At 40.5% G+C, this 20,613-nt stretch overlaps 1 protein-coding gene and 1 long non-coding RNA gene across 2 annotated transcripts; one reads left to right on the top strand and one right to left on the bottom strand.

Moving 5' to 3' along the window:
* Positions 1 to 7,432: 7,432 nt before the first annotated feature.
* LOC148044889 (uncharacterized) lies at positions 7,433 to 17,436 on the bottom strand. The gene is made up of 2 exons (XR_015696884.1): positions 17,208 to 17,436; positions 7,433 to 7,751 (listed from the first exon to the last, which is right to left on the bottom strand). It is a non-coding gene; the product is annotated as an uncharacterized LOC148044889 (long non-coding RNA).
* Positions 17,437 to 17,505: 69 nt separating this feature from the next.
* LOC106554231 (C-C motif chemokine 4) lies at positions 17,506 to 20,183 on the top strand. The gene is made up of 3 exons (XM_014072855.2): positions 17,506 to 17,634; positions 18,371 to 18,482; positions 19,792 to 20,183. Exons 1-3 carry the CDS (start codon positions 17,565 to 17,567, stop codon positions 19,904 to 19,906), a joined length of 297 nt encoding a protein of 98 aa, XP_013928330.2. The 5' UTR covers positions 17,506 to 17,564; the 3' UTR covers positions 19,907 to 20,183.
* Positions 20,184 to 20,613: the final 430 nt, after the last annotated feature.

Below are 20,613 nucleotides of genomic sequence, written 5' to 3'. Positions count from 1 at the left end.
ATAGTAGCTGTGTGTAATCATTTACAACTTTTATGATTTAGATAATTAAAGTATTGTATTTTTGTTAAAGAATGGTGGCAACCAGTCAACACACATGCTTCTTACAAAAAGGACCTTATTATACAATGATTTACAAAATATACTGCATACAGATATACTGAAAACTTATTACTTACCACCTTTAAAACTTTTCACTTTTAAACCTCATTCATTTCTTTTCCAGAATGTTTGTTCTTTTTCAGTCTTATTCCAATTTAATTTTCTATTACCCTGTTTCCCCAACCTTCCTGGATAATAAGCCCAATTGGCCTTTTGAGCGCATGCATTAAAATAAGCCCTCCCCCGAAAATAAGCCCTCCCTGAAAATATTGCGCAGCAGCAGCCATGAAGTAACCACGCTCTCCACCTCCTGCACCTCAAAAATAATAAGACCTCCCCGAAAATAAGGCCAAGTGCTTATTTTGGAGGTCAAAAGAAAACAAGGCCCTATCTTGTTTTGGGCGAAACACGGTAAATTCAGCTTTAACCTTAAACTTCACCCTTACTATCTTACTCATCTTTCTTTACTTCCGTCTTCTAACCATTCAATGATTCACCTGTTAACCCTCTTTATGGGAACCAAAATTCAAAGCATCTGGAATGTGTTAGTTCACTTCTAGTACTTTATTACAGGAGTTTCTCTTTTCCTCCCACTCCTCCCCCCCCCCAAGTTATTTTTTTTATAATTTTTTATTAACAAACATGTAAAATACACCAACACAAAACTTAGACGTACACCACATTTACACAATACAATACGAACAGGAGCTTCCTGTTCTTTCTAATAGCAATTATTAATTGATACCGCTCACCTTATATTATTTCCCCTTCTATTGTATTTCATTTGGATTTCAACATTCTCAACACTCTTATTTTACTCATAACTATTATTTTTTGAGTTTTGTTATGTTCCTTCATTGATTCTTGTTTCTTTCCTCCATCCCCCCAAACCCGTTTATCCCATATCTGGTAGAATTCTGATTCTTCTTTTCCCTGGATTTCTTTAGTTAGTTTGTCCATTTCAGCACAATCCATAACCTTTCTTATTATTTCATCTTCGCTTGGAATTAAATTGTTTTTTCCATTTCTGGGCAAAGGCAATCCTTGCCACCGTAATTATATGTAGTATTAAACACTGGATTTCTTTTTTGTATTTCGCAGACATTATTCCTAATTTTTAAAAAAATCAGGTTTCCATTCTATTTTAAACCCTGTTATTGCCTCCCGCCAATTTTTGATCCTTTTCCAAAAATTTTTAGCCTCCTCACAGGTCCACCATAAATGGTAATATGTTTTGTGTATTGATTCGCATTTCCAACATTTTGGGGAGGTATTTGTTAAGATTTTAGCTAACCTTGTTGGTGCCATGTGCCATCTGTAAAATATTTTGTACTGGTTTTCCTTGTATGCAACTGATAGTGTCATTTTTAAGTTTGTTCCCCAAAGTTTTTCCCGTTTCTCTAATTTAATATTATAGCCAAAGTTCTGCACCTATTTTATCATTTTTCTTTCACAATTTCCTCTTCCATTTTATACTTCAGGGGGAATTTATATATTTTCCCTATCATCTTTCTATCTGAGCTTTGAATAATTTTATCCAATTCGTGTGATTCTGTTTCGATGTCATATAATTTAGTATCATTATTGTATTTAGTTTTGATTTGGAGGTAAGTTAGCCAGTCAACTTTCATGTTCTGTTCTGCCAATTCTTCAATTGTTTTTAATTTTCCCTATCTATCAATTAAGTCTCTGTATCTTAGTGTTTTGTTCAAATCTATACAATTTGGGTGAGTAGTCCTTTCTGTCGGTGATAGCCAATTGGGGATTTCCACATAGTGGATTTTTTTGATTTTGAGCCATTTTTGCAATAACGCTCTTCTGATGATTTTGAAAGTATTTGTGCGTTTTATTTTTATCATCCCATAGGAATGTATGCCAACCTGCTTGCAAATCATGGCCTTCTAAGATCAAAATTCTTTCATTCTTTAGCTCTATCTAATCCTTCACCAATGTTATTACTGCTGATGCAAGTTATTTATTTTGCTTCTTCCTTCAAGAGGTTGAGGTTGGTTGCTCTCAATGAAAACAGCAGTCATTCATCTTCTGTTGAGGGGGTGGGAATTCTCCTTGGGTGATGTTAGTGTGTTGTTTTCCAGCCTCCTCTTCCTCCCGTCCCTTACAGATTACATTCATTTACTTTCTGGCTTTCTCTGGCTTGAGCAGCTGCCACAACCCTTAATTCTGGTTAACTAAGAGCTGGTCAATAATGCAAGTGGGCCCTCCCAGCCATCTTTTTTTCTTCCCAAGTCAACTTTGCCTGGAATTGCTGAAGCTACTGCCATCTTTGCCTTCAATCACACATTGGATCCCTTTCTGAAGTTCATCATTTTATTCTTTATCACCTTGGAATATTGTCTGAATCTAAAATTGATTACTTTTTATGGGTTTTGTGAATGCTGGTCTTTGCCTTTTTCCCCTTTTCTTCTCCAACCATCTCCAGCTCATGGTCTTGGGACTCTTGTGAACATCAGCTTCTTCTCCAACCAATGTCATTGACAATGCCAACGTCAAGAAATGCTTTTTGAGTTGACAACCAACATTTCTCAATTACGGTAATTCTCAACTGTCCTTAATGTTCTACCTTCCATAAATCTGATTTTACATGCACCTGAGCACACATCCCTGTGAGAAATGCTAACAAGTGGTTACTAGCCTCAGGACAAGGCAAGCAGAGAATTGCCTTCTCACATGCAGCTCCTTCCTTTTTATTATTTCTCTGCTGCAGTGACGTGCGGTCAGCTTTAGGCCTAGTGAGGCACTTTTTAGACTTGTGGACTTCAACTCCCAGAATTCCACAACCAGGCATGCTCAGTTCCAATTTAAAGTGACAGCATTTTTCCCCCTTGCAAAATACGTTTTCCCATTCTTTTTCTTCTCCCTCCCTCTCCTTCCTCCCTCTCTCCCTCCCTCCCCCCTCTCTCAAACAGACGCACGCACACAGAGAACTTTGATCCCTCTCTCATTCACTCACTCTCAAACACAAACACAGAAGTTGGATTGGATATATTTTCCAAAGGCTTGAAAGCAGCTTCTCTGCCATACCCCCCTCTTCCCCTGCGGCCTTCCGATCAAACTTTTTGAATTCCTCCCCCCTCACCACACACACCTTTTCCAGCTGTTTCAGAGATGATTTCAACTCTGCTTCTCCCTGCCCTGCCCTGCCCTGCCCTCTTGAAAAGCCAGAGCTCTGTCAGACTGAGCTAGTTGCTCCCAGAGAACTCTAAAAAGCCTCTAAAAATGCCCTCTACAGGAGGCGAGAGAATACGTGCCTCATTTGCATAAGGAATTCTTTGCTTGTTAACCCTTGCTTAACTCTTAAAAGGCGAAAAATTCCTTATGCAAAAGAGGCCCCTAGTTCTCTGGCCTCCTCCTAGTTAATACTGAGAGCAGACACTGTGACTTGAAATCTGGTAGCAACTACCCTGGCTTTAATTATTTAAAAAAAATTATTTAAAATTCTTTCCTTTCCCTGAGGAGACTGGTGAGGCCCCGCCTCCCTTGCCTCTAGTGACTGCACGTCCCTGCTCTGCTGGGCTGGAAAGAAGGAGACCTCTGAAGCCAGTTTTCAGATCCCTTATTCAGTACAGTCAAACAGCCTAGAGTTGCCCAACCAGAGCCCACTCTGTATGTGCCCAGTAATCATAACCTTTTTTTGAGGAACCTCTGAGTAAAAGGAAGTTATAGCAAGAAGAATGCTTGGATTTGCACACCAGAATGAGATTTCCTTTGGTTTCTATTAGTTTCAGTCAACAGACAAACCGACCATGACTTAGCACTAAGTCAAACTTGCCGTCATACTTGGTATGAAATAATTTCCTCTTGATGATTTGAGATTGCTCTGCGTTTGCACAACGTGCTGAATGCAGGTCAACAATATAACTATTGTATGCCCATCGCTTGCTACACCTAAATAAATCATATTATGACTTAACATGATAACCTGAGTCACAGTATGTTAAGACAGTGCCTGGTATCCACAGCACACTAAACCACAAATTACTTAACTGCATGTTAGCCGAGTCTAGTGTATTGTACAAACCTGATTTTTATAAATCCAGTAAGTACCTGATTTTGTTTTGTCCCTGGGACTAAGAAACTTTCTTAGTCATCTGCTGCTGAAGGGACAGAGAGGGGTGTCAAACCCGAGGGGGGTCACAGCAGTATCACATGACACATCGGGACTTTCCCCCTTTCCTAAACTGGGCGGGGCCTGAGCCAGCACAGGCCGTGAGTATGATACCGCTGGGATAGAAAGCAAGCGAAACGATCTTCCTCCTTTCAGATGATGTCCACATCAGCAGGGCAGCTACTTTTGATCACTGTAGTCAGATCCAAAGATTACCGTATTTTTCGGAGTATAAGATGCACCTTTTTCCCTCAAAAAAGAGGCTGAAAATCTGTGTGCGTCTTATACACTGAACACAGCATTTTTTTGCCTCCTGAAACCATGCCCCTTCACCAAAATGGCCGCGCAGAGCTTGTAGGAGGCTTTCAGAGAGCTCCTGAGGGCTGGGGAGGGCATAAATGAGCAAAGAATGGGCCAGCCCCCAGGAGCACTCTATAAGCTTCCTAATGCCCCTTTTTGATGAAAACCGGACCCATTTTTGTCAAAAAACAGGCAGTTTTTGGCTCATTTTTGCCCCTCCCCTCAGGAACACTCTACAAGCCTCCTAAGGGCTATTCATGTCCTTTTTAAAAAAAACGGGGGGGGGGGCATTTTCAGGAAAAACAGGCCTTTTTAGAAGGTTTGCAGAGTGCAAAAACCTTTTTTTATTTACCTCTTCAAAACCTTGGTGCGTCTTATACTTCGAAAAATACAGTATATGCTAAAGCCTTCAGTGGATTAATAAAGTTGGGTTCTTCACCTAAGGTTTAATTGATGGCTTGATGATTCACATGTCAAATCTATGGCTGGAATTCTTACAACACTGAATCACAAACATGTCTGGTCTTGTGTATTTGATATTTCCCCTGAAACAGTAGGTTGACCCAGATTCCACATTCTTCAATCAAATTCTAAAGCATGGGTAATGTTTTTTCCTGGCAGGAGAACAAGCAGAGGTTTAATACAGCCAATTTCAATAGAAACGAAAGCAGAAAAAAATTATCCCATAATGCAGTTTTTGCCCCATCATGGGAATCATGCATTCTGTATATTGAACGCACTGACTTTTTTTTTTTTTTTGGTAAGTTGCTTACTTTAATTGTGCATCTGATCAGGATTGCTTGCATGGTTTAAAAATGTTGCTAATAAAGCTTAAAAATAGCTCACACTTTACACCACCTGCCTAGTGAAGCTGGTGCAAAGTGGAGCTGTTTAATCTGTATTCTTCTTCCATATCCAACAAGGTTTCAGTGATAGCTTCATCTTCAGGGCTGTGTTCTAGGACCATCTCAACCAGATGGACAGCTGAGGATTCATCAGCAGGCATATCTTCATGGTCCTTTGGATTCTCCTACTTGTCCTTTCTTCCATCTCTCACTGTCTTGTAGGCTGATAAAATACTGCTTCTCAGCCGTAAGGATTGGAGCGTGCAACCATGTATTTTCCATGCTCATCAATGTTTGGTACATTAATACTTGGTGGTTACCGTCACTGAAAAGAGATTTGACCAAAGGAGGGGATTCTTTTTTTCCAGAGAAGAGACTGCTGAACGCACTGATTTTAAAGAAAGTCAGCTGGCACATATATTCCTTCATTGACATTTTCTTTAAAAATGGACCTTACCCACTCCCCTGGCCTTCAGAAAAGCTGTCAATACCTGGCTATTCTGGCAGGCCTGGGGCTGTTGACTTCATCGTTGAGGTCCATCCCCGACTGAAATGAATGTATCTATGTTGTTTTTTTAACTTGTCTATCTTATTTTTATTTTATTTTATTTCCCCTCTCTGTAAGCCGCCCGGAGTCCTCCGGGATTGGGCGGCCTATAGATAACATTAAACTTGAAATTAAACTTGAAACATGTTTTCTTAGGAAAAGTGCTGTAACCTTTCACACTTAAGCTGCCTTCTTCTCTTTGCAACATTCCTAGTTCTGCAAGTAGGGATGGCCTATGTTATTTCATAATAAGCATGACTTCTCTATGTCACTGCCAGGCCAAAAAAAAAAACAACAGTCAAAAGAAATCTGTATGTTAGTTTCGTGATAACCTCCAGAAATCTATGGAAATCCCCAGAAAGAATAAAAAAAGAGGAAGGAACTCATCTAGACTAAGGCAGGATGAGGGACCCCGGATGTTTCCCTGGGGGATGGGTTCCATGTTCTTCATGTCCCATGATGTGATACAACTGTCTTGCTTAAATTAGTTCCATTACCATTGCAATGTTGCATTCGCTTGCATCAGAATGGAAAAAAAGGAAAGCATTACTAAAGGTTTGCAGAACAGAGCAGAAGTCTACTGAATCGGGCATCCTGGTTCCTGCAGTGAATAACCAGTTATTTGGCAAAATTAAGACAAGAGCACACCCTTCTGCCGATGGCCAACCTTCAGAAACAGCAATCTTTTCCTCCGAGGATTGCATAGGGCAAACCTTTCTCCATGAATTTTGAAGCCATTTCGATCAGTAGCAAAGTCATCTTCGAAAAGCAAATTCTACAAATTGGTGCAGGCAGGAGTAAACTGCTGGGAGTTCTCAAGGGTTCGGGAGAACCTCTAGCTAATCCCATTCCTGTCTGGCCCTACCTACCCCTCCACTCCCAGGAATCCCCACGTGGCCTGTTATGGATGCAGGTAAGTGCAGGTCATGCATGGAGGCTCAGGAGGGCAAAAAACGGGTCTACTGGAAGTTTGGGGAGCCCGGAAACGGGCCTGTTTCTGGCCTCCAGAGGACCTCCGGAGTCTTGAGCTTGAGGAAAGGCTCCGGAGTCGTGGGAGGGCAAAAAGCCCCCCCCCCCCGGTGCATTAGGCAAACTAGATCATGCCCACCATAACCACTCCCACCAAGCAACCAGGCAGAGAACCCTTGCTAAAAAATTTGAAGGCCACCCCTGGGTGCAGGTAGTTTTTCACTCACAATCATTCATTTGGTGAAGCTACAGCAGCACTAAAATATTGACTTACAACCAGTTCTGGCACTTACAACTGTCACAGAATCCCCAGAGTCCAGTGATCAAAATTCAGGCACTTACAATGTTTGCAACATCCCAGGATCATGTGATCACCATTTGCAATTTCCCCAGCTAAAGTCGAGGAGGGGAGCTGGATTTGCTTAATGGTCATGTGATTCACTTAACAACTGGAGTGATTTGCCTAACAAGCATGGCAAACATATTAAAATCAGGCATAATTCACTCAACAATAAGCTTCCTTAGCAACAAAAAGTCTGGAGCCAATTGTGGTCATAAGTGGAGGATTACCTTTAATTAACAGATTATCAGAGTTGGAAGGGACCTTATAGGTCATCTAGTCCAACCCCCTTCCCCCCGCTCAAGCAGGAGACCCCACACCATTTCTGACAAATGGCAGTCCAATCTCTTCTTGCAAGTCTCAAGTGATGAAGCCCCTACAACTTCCGAAGGCAACTTCTGTTCCATTGGTTGATTGTTCTCACTGTCAGAAAGTTCCTTCTAATTTCCAAGTTGAATCTCTCCTTGGTCAGTTTCCATCCATTATTCCTTGTGTGGCCTTCGGATGCTTTGGAAAATACTTGAACTGTATGAAGACAAGAAAGAAAATAGTTCTCTGCTTGCTCTCTCCAAACCATGCATAGCTACAGAAACAAATCTTGCTCTTTTCCTTATATGTAAATGCAACAATTGCATTCATGCAACTTTTAAACTACCGTAGGTTGCTTATAAACCTAGCAGCTATTTTTTACAAAACATGCTCAACTGTTTAGATTTAATGGTTAGCCCTGATGTGACTTTATGATACCTAGGATACATTTTTGAAGTATTGCACAAGGCTCAAATTTCGACTGATTCAGTAACTGGGTTGCACATGTTGTATAAACACAAAGTAAATCAGTACAACAGTATATAAAAATGTAAATAGGTTTGTGTGTCTATAGTAATTGTTGATTTTTTTTTTGCACCAAAGCAGCAAGTTTTTGTCAGATTTTTAGTCTGACAAAAGAGCAGTGTCCCAAACTCAGGCACCCAAATAGTTAATTTTAACTTTTAAAGTTGGAAATTCCAGACAAAACAGACAAAAGTATATCAATGACAGTTATTTCCAGACAATCTTGACTTCTGAGGGTTGCAAACCAAGATTATGAAATCTTAGAATTCATGCTTATTAATACAATGAGATTCCTGGCATCTACTGCACTATACCCAGCTACATTTACTAATCCCATTTCCGAATTATTTTATACTAATTCATCTAAGGATCCTTCTGGATACAGCAGTGCAGCACAAGCCTTTTGGAATGCAACAGCAGCTCTGATGAGTCGCTCAAGGGCTTCCTCCTTTCATGTTTCCTCACTATCACCTCCTGCCAACCTCAACATCTGGAAGTGAGTCATCATCGCCTAGATGTTCAGCTGACTGTATTGTTTTCACACACCATGTTTAACTTGGTTATTCAATGATCTCATTTTCTGCACTTTCTTTCGATACACTCAGCTCTAAAGTAAACAAATTTCATGTTGTTTAAACCAAGTTTAACAAGTTGTCCAAATGCATCCTTTAAAACTTTCCTTGATCTGATTAAGTCTGCTATGAGAATGTAGCCAGTAACTAAGTAACCCGGATTTTGCATTGTTTTTGAAGATGAGGTTTTCATTCCACTGGCATGTTGTGTGGACATGGCCTTTCTGTTGTTCTTGAGGTTGGGTTCATACAACACACTCACAAATCACAGTTACTGTTCTCATTTGGGGTGCTACATCTCTCCAGTGGATTTAATGTAGATTGGGGATTCACACAGCACATTGTGACAATACCATAGCTAAATTCCTGCAACAACCTACCCAACTTCATCTCATTTTACTTGAGCATGCTCTATGAATCTAGCCAATTTTAGAGCTTCTAAAGAGTACAACAACAATCACAACAACAAAGGATGGCCAGATTCTCTGGTTGTTACCGGCATGTTTCCAGGAGGCTAGTGATGTGTCTTTTGTATTGCATTTTCTGGTTGTGTGTCAGGGTTCCAAGTAATAGACCCATAACAAGCAAAACTCAGAGGCAGGTTGATTCCTCAAAGAATAGCTTGATTGGATATATCATGTTGGCACAGATCTAATGAAAACTGACTCTGAAGGTTCCCACGGTTTTCACCTGATTAAAAGTAAAAGTTTGCCACTTTCTCAAAACAATCAGTCACATGGTCTAATCACAGCTCTGGTCCAATTGCCTGGTGACATCACTCCTCCTTCCTCCAACCAGGTGTGAGAGTGTCCTTAGTTCCCAAGAGAAAGTATTTTATTTTGAGCACAAAGTCCCAGCTATATCAAATTACCCCTTCCCTATCCTTCAGCTCCAGTGTGGCAACATTGAAGCACCAAGATGGCTTCAGGGTTGACATTGTGCTTCTTCCTTCCCTGTCGGACACAGCACATTTGCCACTAGCACTCTTCCGCCATCAAAAAAAGTATTCTATCCACTCATCCACCTTAATAAAGCACACTGGCCAGTCAAGGCAAATTGTAAAATCTGGACCAATAGACAGGTGTAAATGGATGCCATGGCTACCTTGGTCTAAGCTAGGCTAAGATGGGCTTTATGGTTTGGTGTGCTGTGGGATACTAGCTATTGTTTCCATGTGTATCTACAGGCCAACATGTCTGGCTATAATTCAGATTATAAGTAGGACACCTAATATGAACACGAGATCTTTTTAATGTGAGCTCAATATATCCGATGAACTCAGCTCCTGAATCAGACTGCCTTCCTTCCCTGGAGGCTTGCACTTTTCAAAAATGCTTTTGAGGAAGATGATGAATGAATGTTAAATGGTGCAATCCAAGAAATGCTACCTGCAAAATTTACAAAAGGCAAAGGATTCACCTGAAATACAAGGAATCAGATGGGTGCTGGAATATCACTAAAGTATGACTTGCAGTGTATCTGACACATCTCCAACTTTCATAATCTTTTCTAGTCTAAACATTTCTGCTGACTTCCTATTACGCATGTGTGTGTTTTTGATATTTGCACTCTCCAAGTTGCCCTCATATTGGCACTCTTAAATATCCTATTTTCAAACCCTGTTGAGAGAAGGTAAATTACGTTTTTCTCCCTCCCTGCCTGCGTTGCACAGGTTCCCTTCCCAGTTTCTGAACAAAAAGAGAGATGACAGGAAGCGCAATGCTTGCATTCGTTTTCTGCATGGAAATAAAGTCATTATGAACCATGGTGGCGCAGTGGTTAGCGTGCAGTACTGCAGGCTACTTCTGTTGTCTGCTGGCTGCCTGCAATTTGGCAGTTCAAATCTCACCAGGCTCAAGATTGACTCAGCCTTCCATCCTTCCTAGGCGGGTAAAATGCGGATTGTTGGGGGCAATATGCTGACTCTGTAAACCACTTAGAGAGGGCTGTAAAAGCACAGTAAAGCGGTATATAAGTCTTAAGTGCTATTGCTATTACCCATCTCCTCCCACTTATGACTGCAGGACTGTAACTTTGTTGCTTGTAACCTTACCATTTATACTGATATTGTTTACCTGATTGCTTATTTATACCCTATGACTATCATTAAGGAATGTACCTTATGATTCTTGACGAATGTATCTTGTCTTTTTATGTACATTGAGAGCATCTGCACCAAAGACAAATTCCTTGTGTGTTCAATCACCCTTGGCCAATAAAGAATCGAATCCTATCCTATCCTATCCTATCCTATTCTACTCTATTCTATTAACACTGAATCCAGGGGTGAAATCCAGCAGGTTCTGACAGGTTCTGGAGAACGGGTAGTGGAAATTTTGAGTAGTTTGGAGAACCGGCAAATACCACCTCTGACTGGCCCCAAAGTGGGTGGGAATAGAGATTTTGCAATCTCTCCCCAAGAGTGAGGAGGAAATGGGGATTTTGCAGTATCCTTCTCCTGCCACGCCCACCATGCCACGCCCACAGAACCGGTAGTAGTAAAAAATGGAATTTCACCACTGACCGAGTCTGATTATGAACAAACAACGTTTACACAGCAAGCTTCATCCGCGAAGCGAGTTGCTAACGAGGCAGCCGCCACACGCAATAAACGGGCCACAGAACAGACGCCCTTTGGGGGAAGTTTGCGACCAGAGGATGGCTGAGAATCACTCCAGATTGGAAACAGCAACATACCGGGGGGTAGAAGGGGGGGAGGGGAAGAGAGAAAGGAAATTTCTCCCTCTCTTTTCCTTAGAAGAGAAGGTGTCATCGAGGACCAAGCAAGCGGGATTCATCAATCATAACACATTGGCGCTAAATGTCTTTAAAATCCCAGAAGCAGCGCAAAATCCCCTAGAGAGGTTTCCTCTACTAAGGCTTTCTTCGTTTTGCATTACGAATCGTCCAGGTTCCCAACTTTCTTTTTCTTCCTCGCTGCCCCGACTCGTTTCCTTGGCCGCCGATCCCGTGCCTTGCTGATTCACCCGCGCTCATCGGCGTTTTAGGAGCAAGTCGAAGGGCGCCTGGAGCAAAATGCGCCCATGCCGGGGGTGGGGGGTGTTGACTCACACAAACCAGGCTTTCTGACAGCCCCGCCGCCGTCCCAAGGGACGCAGAGCCCCATAATGAGGAATACCATTTCTTCTATAATCCTCCTATAGAAGTGAGTCCTTCCGGTTCCTTTCGGAATTCCTGGAAATTAGAGATCGCCCCTTCCCGGCACTCCCACCAGTCTTTCTTCTAGTCTGCTCTCCACCAGATGTTTCTGAAACTCTCCCCCAACCCCATGATTCTGCAGGAAACGCTGGTGGGGATCCTGGGAATTGTGATACTGCAAACTCCAAACTGCACACGGTTAGTCAAGAGACTGGGAGCCCAATCTTAATGGTGGTGGATCTATGTTTTAAAAGTTATATTTAACCTGTATGACAAACTACAGAGCATATTATATAATGTATAGAATGTGATGGGCTCCCTGTGGTGGGAGGAATTGTGAAAAAAGATGTTGATTTCAACAGCTGCCAGAATAACAGAGTTGGAAGGGATCTTGGAGGTCTTCTCGTTCAACCATCTGCTCAGACAGAAAACCAGTGTTTCTCAACCTTGGCGATTTTAGGTCCTGTGGACTTCAACTCCCAGAATCCCCCAGCCAGCAGCTGGGGGATTCTATTTCCACGAAAGTAAAAGCCTATTTAAACTGCAGTGTCTCTGTATGCTGGTTTGTATGTTCTCCAACACAACTCTCCAACGCTTCCCTGAACGCACTCACTCTCCCAACAGGGAGCTTGCCTAACAGTATGGTTATAAGTTGAGGATTACATGCAGTACATTTATATAATACAGTTACTGAATCTAACTTTCTGATTTGGTACAGTATGTAAATCATAATCTAACAAAATCCCAAATAGATTAGGTTCACCACTTGGTACAATAAACCATATCATTAACCAAACTTAATACTGATATGTACAGTCGAAAGAAGCAAACAGTGGCAGCTGGCTGAGTCCCACCACCCGAGAATTTTGGTCATATGTTCAAATCAGTTGCTACCAACGTTGGGTCAAGACAAGGGATAAACTGTAGAGCATTAACAAAATAAGAAAGAGCAGGTTTTGCTTATCACCCTCCAGATTTTCAAAGTACCTGTATAGCACTAAGAGAAAATGTTTTTTAAACTCCAAGTCTGGTTGTATGCCTTCCTGATCTTTTAAAATCAGCACTTGGTGTGGGGTCATTTTTCTTTCAGGATTTTCTGCTCTTGACAAATTGTTCTCAACCTTTATATTACTTGATTGTCCACAAAAATTCAGGTATTCAGTTTCCTTTTCTTTAACTTTTATTTTTGGAAGGACAACACACCAAAAGCAGTTCAAATGTATTTCTGCTTCATTGGCAAAAAGAATACTGCATACAAAGTAGGGAAAATGATATGGGTCTGTGTTTTTTCCCATGCTGGAGGGATGGGAAATTCCCAAGGAAATAGAGATTTGGTGGGCAGCCAGAATAACAGTTTCAAGTGCTACCAATCAAAAACCATGTATAAACAGTTTTTCTTATCCTCTTTAATGCATCTATCAACAAAAACAGGGTAAATCTAATCAGTATACAATTCTACACAAGAGACAGTACTATTTTGCAGTTAAAGACTCATCTAGAATATATTTTAAAATTTGTTCTAAAGAATGGAAATCATACTAAAGATGTGTGCAATGTGTGATCAGGTATTACATTTTCTCTACTCCTATGACATGCCAGATATTTGTCTTTCTTTATATGGACGATTGCTAGATCCTTGTTTAGAAATCGACTGCTAGATCGTTGTTTGGAAATAGCCTGATGATAGGTCACCAAAGCAATGAAAGATTGTGAGGACCATAGGGTGATCTTCTTGCTTCAATCGGATTCTTCCACTATGTCTATGACCTGTCCCTCAGACTTAAAAGAGAAGACATCTAATTTTAAACTCCATTTCCATCACCTAAATTGAGAAATTCAAAGAAACATCCTGGCAGTGAGAGGCCATGGATGGCTCAGCCTGAAAGACTTAATGCAATTGAGCGAATCCAGAGGTATTTCACGAGAAGAGTCCTCCACTCCTCTGCTCACAATAGAATACCTTATGTCCCCAGGCTTGAAATTTTGGGTTTAGACAACCTAGAACTATGTCAACCAACTAAGGTCTGACCTAAGCGTAGTACACAAAATTGTCTGCTACAATGTCCTACTTGTCAATGACTGCTCCACACATTCACAACTTAGGGTGGGGCTGGACAAAGTCAACAGCCCCAGGCCTGCCGGAACAGCCAGGTCTTAGTCGCTTTGCGGAAGGTTGGTTATATGCTGATCTTGACCTTCCTCTCCCCCACAGCCTCACAATTCTCCCATTTAATTATGAGAAACGGGCTGCTAAAGCTACTTGGATATCCAGGCTATATTCTGTATTCTGTGCAACCAACTAGATAGCAGTAAACAGAAGGGGGGGGAAAGTATGTCTTTTTGTGGTCCATATCTGGAAATGTTAATTAAAAAAAGACTTCCCCACATGTGTATGAGATATAGGGGAGACAATAAAAGCGTGACCCGTCAAAAGCGCGGAGGACAAAATCGCGCTCGACGAAACCGCGCATGTGACGTCATCACAGCGCGACGAAAAAAATTAAAAATTGAAATAAAATTAAAATTAAAGCAAGCCGATTCACATAAAGGTAAGGGTTAGGTTTAGGGTTAGGGTTAGGATTAGGTTAAGGGTTAGGGTTAGGTTTAGAGCGTTAGCGTTAGGTTTAGCGTTAGGCTAAGGGTTAGCATTAGGTTTAGCGTTACGTTAACGATTAGGTTTAGGGTTAGATTTAGGGTTAGGTTAAGGGTTAGGTTTAGGGTTAGGTTTGGGGGGGGTTAGGGTAAGGTTTTAGCTTTATTTTTACATTTTTTGATCACAGCGCGATGTTTTCGTCGCGCTGTGATGACGTCAAATGCGCGCTTTCGTCGAGTGCAATTTTGTCCTCCACGATTTTGTGGTGGAACCCAATAAAAGGAGCTGGGTATGTATATGGGGAAAATATAAATAAAATGTGTCAGGGCAGAGAAAATAAAGTTGTGTATTCAAAGGAAAGGATGCTTTAGGCAGCCTAAAGCATCCTTTCCTTTGAATACACAACTTTATTTATAGGCTTGGATATAAAGGAAGAGGCGCATTAAATGTTTTGCCTGGGAATACAAGGACAATTTTTGCTGGAAATAACACTGATTAGCTACCAACATTTAGAATGGAATATGAAACTGCTATTGGGTTCAAAAATGGGAAAGGAGGATGCCAAGACTGCATACTGTCACCAATCTATTTAAATTGTGTGTGTGTGTCTCTGTCTGTCTATCTATCTATCACCTGGTAGGGAGACAGAAGAAACAATTTAGGTAGATAGAAGCAAGGAAGAATTAAGAAATTTCTTTCAGAAGAAAAGAGAGATGTGCAAAAGCCAAACTGTTGCTCAAAATCAAACATCCTTAAAATGTATTGATTGCCAGTGCCACCATAATGCAAATAGGGGAAATAGTAGAACTGATAATAGGCTCTATTTTCCTGGGCTCAAAAGTCCACAAAGATGCAGAGACATCACACTACCATCAAGGCTTCCCTGTTACAACACATGGCTGGGAAAGCTGAACCATCAGAAAGACTGAGCAAAGAAAAATCAACCTCTTTATATTGGAGGATATGGTCGACGGTATCTTGGAAAGCAAGAACACCGAACAGTTTGACATAAGATGAATAAAAATAGATTCTCATTGGAATAATATGGACAATATGTTGTCGCCGGGGCGGGTGATGGTGGTGGAGGTTATTTTATTGTTATTTTATTAATTTATTATTCTCTATTTTATTAGTTTTACGCTTTTTATATTATATGTTGATTGATTGATTGATTGATATTCTTATAAGCTGCCTTGAATCGCCATGTGCATATAAGTGGCAATATACATTTGCAAATGAAATAAAATAACAATAATATAATGAAGTTAGATATTTTGGACACATAATGCATAATCTCTTATGACAGGCGTGCTTTAATTGGATACCTTGACATTGTAAGTGACATTGTAGGAAGAGAGCCATATTAGTCGAAGGTAGTCCAAAAAATCAGCCAGAGACTGGTAGCACCTTTGAAAATTAACAATGGAACTGAGTTGTAGATCACCAAAACTTATGCTTTATAATAAAATGTGATACTTAAAGATGTGCTATGGATGATTTATGATTCTAGATAATTTGGAGTTTGACTTGCTGACAAAGAATCTTTCGAATTGTATGACTAAATGAAGGCATGGGCTTCCGTTTCCCAAATGAGATTGCAACATCTTGACATAATTTTTCTGTAGTGTTCAGAAAAAGAATAGATTGACACTTAGTAAAACAAAATTGGGGAAATTACTGCTTAATCTAGCAAACCATAAGCAAGCTGTAAGGACTGAAGTAGCATGCAGGATCCAAAATGAACCAAATAAAGTGGAGGATTAGAAATGTTTAGACTAGGAAACAAAACAAAAAAGCAGCCAGTGCCAAATCCTTTAGTGGCATTCTCATTGCCATGTTCTGTCTTAATTGACACATGTTACACATGTAACCAGAAAGCAATTACATCTTGTGTAAAGGAAACAAGACACCCGCTGCGTTGAAGTGCTGCCAATCTTTGATATCAAATTCCCATATTGCCACATCATTTGTTTTTCTCCAAGTAAGTTTAAGTGATCTTACCTACCTCAAGGCAATGCCTAAACAAAATCCCATTAACCAGGGGGAGTACCAGAATGACTGACTTAAACCTGCTATGTTCGGGCCTGAGATCATGTGGCATATAGCGTGCATCAGGATATTCTGTTAAACATAGGGTTTGGGATTTATTTATTTATGGCTTGTTTGTTTGAGCACAGTATGTTATATCAGCACCATAACTGCATTTTGCTCATCAGAATTTAAGCCAGTGATGTGTGAATGCAGCCAAAGAGGAGCAGAGATTTGAAATGAGTAGGGTAGGGTAGGGTAGGGTAGAACAGAACAGAATTGAATTGAATTCTTTATAGAATAGAATTTTTTATGGGCCAAGTGTGATTGGACACACAAGGAATTTGTCTTTGGTGCATATGCTCTCAGTGTACATAAAAGAAAAGATATATTTGTCACAAATCATAAGGTACAACAGTTAATGATAGTCACAGGGTAAATAAGCAATCAAATCATACTAGGAAACGATCAATATGAATGGTAAGGATACAAGCAGCAAAGTTATAGTCATAAGTGAGAGGAGTCAGGGTGATAGGAACCATGAGAAGATTAATAGTAATAGTATGCAGACTTAGAGAATGGAATAGAATAGAAAATAGAATAGAAAATAAAAGCTCAAAGTGGGTCTTCTAGTTTAGCCCCTACTCAAGCAGGAGACCCCGTATACCATTTCAGACAAGTGCGGGATCTCATCTGTTAGATAGCATTTTCCCCCATTTAAATTCTCCCCCCCCCCAGTCCCAGCAATGCCAACCCAAAAATCCCCTCCGAGAATGCGCACGGGATTGCTCTCACCTTGGGATGCAAAACGAAGAGAAGCCGCTGCGCCCCCCCCCCCGCGCCCCTTTCCCCCGGGGGGAAGGGGAGAGCGACGCCTTTCCAAGATTGCCCAAGACTTGGCTCCCGGCACAGCGCGGAACTGCCGATGGTCGGCAGATTTGTCTCATCCGCTTCTCAGCTCAGCTCAGTCCCGCCCCTTTGCTGAATACGGCGGAGTTTTCGGAATGAGCTCAGCTCATGCTTGGGAATTCCCGGCCTCCGCTCCTCCCTTCTTAGAAACCCGCCAATATAAGCGAAGAGAACCATGGAGACCGTCAGTCGCTTTCCAGGATCTCTCAGCAGCCAACCTCGCTTCTTCCTACCCTCGACATCATGCGCGCTTCAGTTCAAACTGCCGCCGCTCTGGCTCTGCTGGTGCTGATGCTCAGTTCTTCGATTCTAGGTCAGTCCGGGCAAGTCTGGGGGGAGAAAGGGAATGGGGGGGGAAGAAAGGGATGAGGACGGGTCGGTCGCTTTCCTGTCGAGCCCGAGGGGACAGGGAGGAAGAGAAAACGGTGAGCGGGCGGGCAGCGGTTGTCCCAAACCACTTTTCCTCTTCTCCTTGGCTTCTCTCCGCCTCTAAGAAAGGGACAGTTGTCTGAGAATTTTGTCGAAATAGGCCCATTGATTTCCTTCCATGCTCTGTTTAATGATCAAACGGTGATTGCAGTCCTTTGGAACGTATTGATCAAAGACAGGAGCAGTTCAGGAAAACTTTACATCAGGGGTCCCCAAACTTGGCAACTTTAAGACTTGTGGCCTTCAACTCCCATAATTCTCCAGCCAGCTAGTAACCTTATCCACAAGTAACTACCATTCATTCAATGACTTGGAAGTTGCCATGATGTTGAAGAAAAGGGCTTCTAACCAGACCTGGTAGATAAGACTTTCTGATAAGTGTTTTTATATAAGGAAAGTGTGTGTGTGGGGACCCTTTGGAAGCATTGATGCAGAGTATCTCTTCCAACATTGCTGAATAATTAGCCCTCTTCTTCCATTTATTCTGGAGTCCCAGGACTCCAGAGTAAAAACAAACAAACAAACAAATGAATTCTTGACAAGCACAAGCCTTGTTGTCTTTTACTGCAGAAATCCAAAATTGTTCTTCCACTCACTTGCGTTTTCATTTCCTCCTATAGCATCTGATCCCCCAACCTCCTGCTGCTTCAGCTACACAAAAAAGAAGATTCCACTCAAGCTTTTGGTCAATTTCTATGAAACAAATGGCAGATGCTCTCAGCCAGGTGTTGTGTAAGTATCAATTCCGCAGCAATTTCAGCAGTCGGGCGTAGAGCAGGTATAGTGAAGACGGGCTAAAGCATCCTCATAGATCTAATGCCACTACTTCTTCATATATGTACCTGCTCGCTAGAGCAAGGATGGTTAACATAATCCGTGTGCTACAGATGACTTCCAAATTCTCCTGAAATTTGATGATTGACATTTGGAGGCAAAGAGCTGATATATTGCTCACTAACATTTTACAATATGAGAAAGAAAAGGAGTAGCTCTATTATGATCTTGCAACAAAAATGACAAAGTTTTATTATTTAATTATTATATGCATTATATGCATATATTGCCATAATCAACCTCCATTTTTCTGCCCATAAGCCGGTAAAAAAGCTAAGCATCTAAACATTTAAAACAATTACAATTATTTTATTAAAATAAATAAAACTAAAAATATTATTCACAGAAGTTATAAATTTGGCCCAAGAGGGTGTTCTTTAACTTTTTTTTCTGAAAGTGAAAAGAAAGTACACCCCACAACTTAGGAACAATATTGGGAAATTAATTTTCACATAAGCTTTTCTAAATAACTGTACATTTTACCACTATTTTGGTAAGGGCAAAAAGAGTATTAAAAAGAGATATAAGACAGTATTATCCAAAGCAGATATAACAAGACATTTCTTTCATTGATCTATATTAATATATTAAGAGGGTTTGCACGTCAGGGAAATCTATACAGTGACATACAAATCCATACAATGTTAGTTTATTTTGAGAAACCAAGTAACTCATTTATTTTAAACATGGCTAAAATAAACCCTTAGTGCTTTATGTAAATTAAGTGATGAGATAGCAAACTTGGTCTTTTTTTAAAAAAATGTTAAAAAGAATTAAAAAGAATGTTACTACATTTTCTTATGCGTCATCTTCAATATGGTGTTCTCCAGAACTATGTATTTCAGTAATCAGAATGGTTAGAGTAACTATTATGGTGAAACATGGGAATTCTGGGAGGTCAAATCAATATAGCTGAGGACCTCAATCTGGGATGGTCATCCTAATGAAATTATGTAATTTGCAGTATTTCAGGGAGGAAGTCACATTTTCCAGATTAAAGTTTGAGGATTAGGTGCTTGAAACCATATATGCTACCTTCTGTGTTCAGCATAATTGCTATGTGGAATAATTTAAGGGAAAACAGTTAGGAAGTCTTTGAAATCAGAGTTCAGGTGAAGCAGAATGTGTGATTTAAAAAAGCAGTGCAATTGGTGTGAAAATAAAATTGGAAGGTATAATTTTTTGTTATTCTTATGATTCCCTTCAGGTTCATCACACGGAGAAACCTGCAGCTTTGTGCCGATCCCTCTGAGAAGTGGGTTCAAGAGCATGTGAATTACTTGAAAGCGAACCGAACAGCCCGTGCAACTGTGGCAAACTAGAAGAGATGAAAACTTAAGGGCATAACACAACTGCATACATACTTGCTTAATCAAGCAATTTTCCACGTGCAACGGCACTTAAATCTCAGGAAATTATTTTAAAATATTTAAAGTATTTTATTTGGGGAATGAATGTTCACTCCTAGTAATTATTTTATTTATGAAAAAAGTTAAGATAAGATAAAAGAATTTTGTATATGTTTATGTATTTGAGTGTTAGAATATACATGAAACCGAAAAAATATTTGCGTTAATAAATATTTTTCTATTAACAGTATTAATCTCTAAAGACTTATTTCCTTCCACCCCCCTCCACAAATTGTGGAAAAACTCTGCCTGAATACTTTCAAAATCTTAATGCTATATATAAGCTTCCACACTCTTTACATGTTCACCTTACATTTTGGACCTGGTTAAATTAATAGCTGTATTTGATAGTTGTATTAGTTAATTAATTGGGTACTATTCTGTATGTTCCTAGCATACAACAGCAATAACAATAGGACTTAGACATATACCACTTCACAGTGCTTTATAGTCCTCTCTAAGCGGTTTACAGTGTCAGCATATTACCCCCAACACTCTGGGTCCTCATTTTACCAACCTCAAAAGGATGGAAGCAGTGGTGAGATTCAAATAATTTAACAACCGGTTCTCTGCCCTAATGATTTCTTCCAATAACCAGTTCACCCAACTGCTCAGAAAGT

This window comes from Thamnophis sirtalis, unplaced genomic scaffold (genome assembly GCF_051295495.1).
Source record: "Thamnophis sirtalis isolate CommonGarterSnake01/CBP01778 unplaced genomic scaffold, rThaSir2_p1.2 scaffold_6, whole genome shotgun sequence".
NCBI classification, from domain to species: Eukaryota; Metazoa; Chordata; class Lepidosauria; order Squamata; family Natricidae; genus Thamnophis; species Thamnophis sirtalis.
This window is presented reverse-complemented; position numbering and strand designations above follow the sequence as displayed.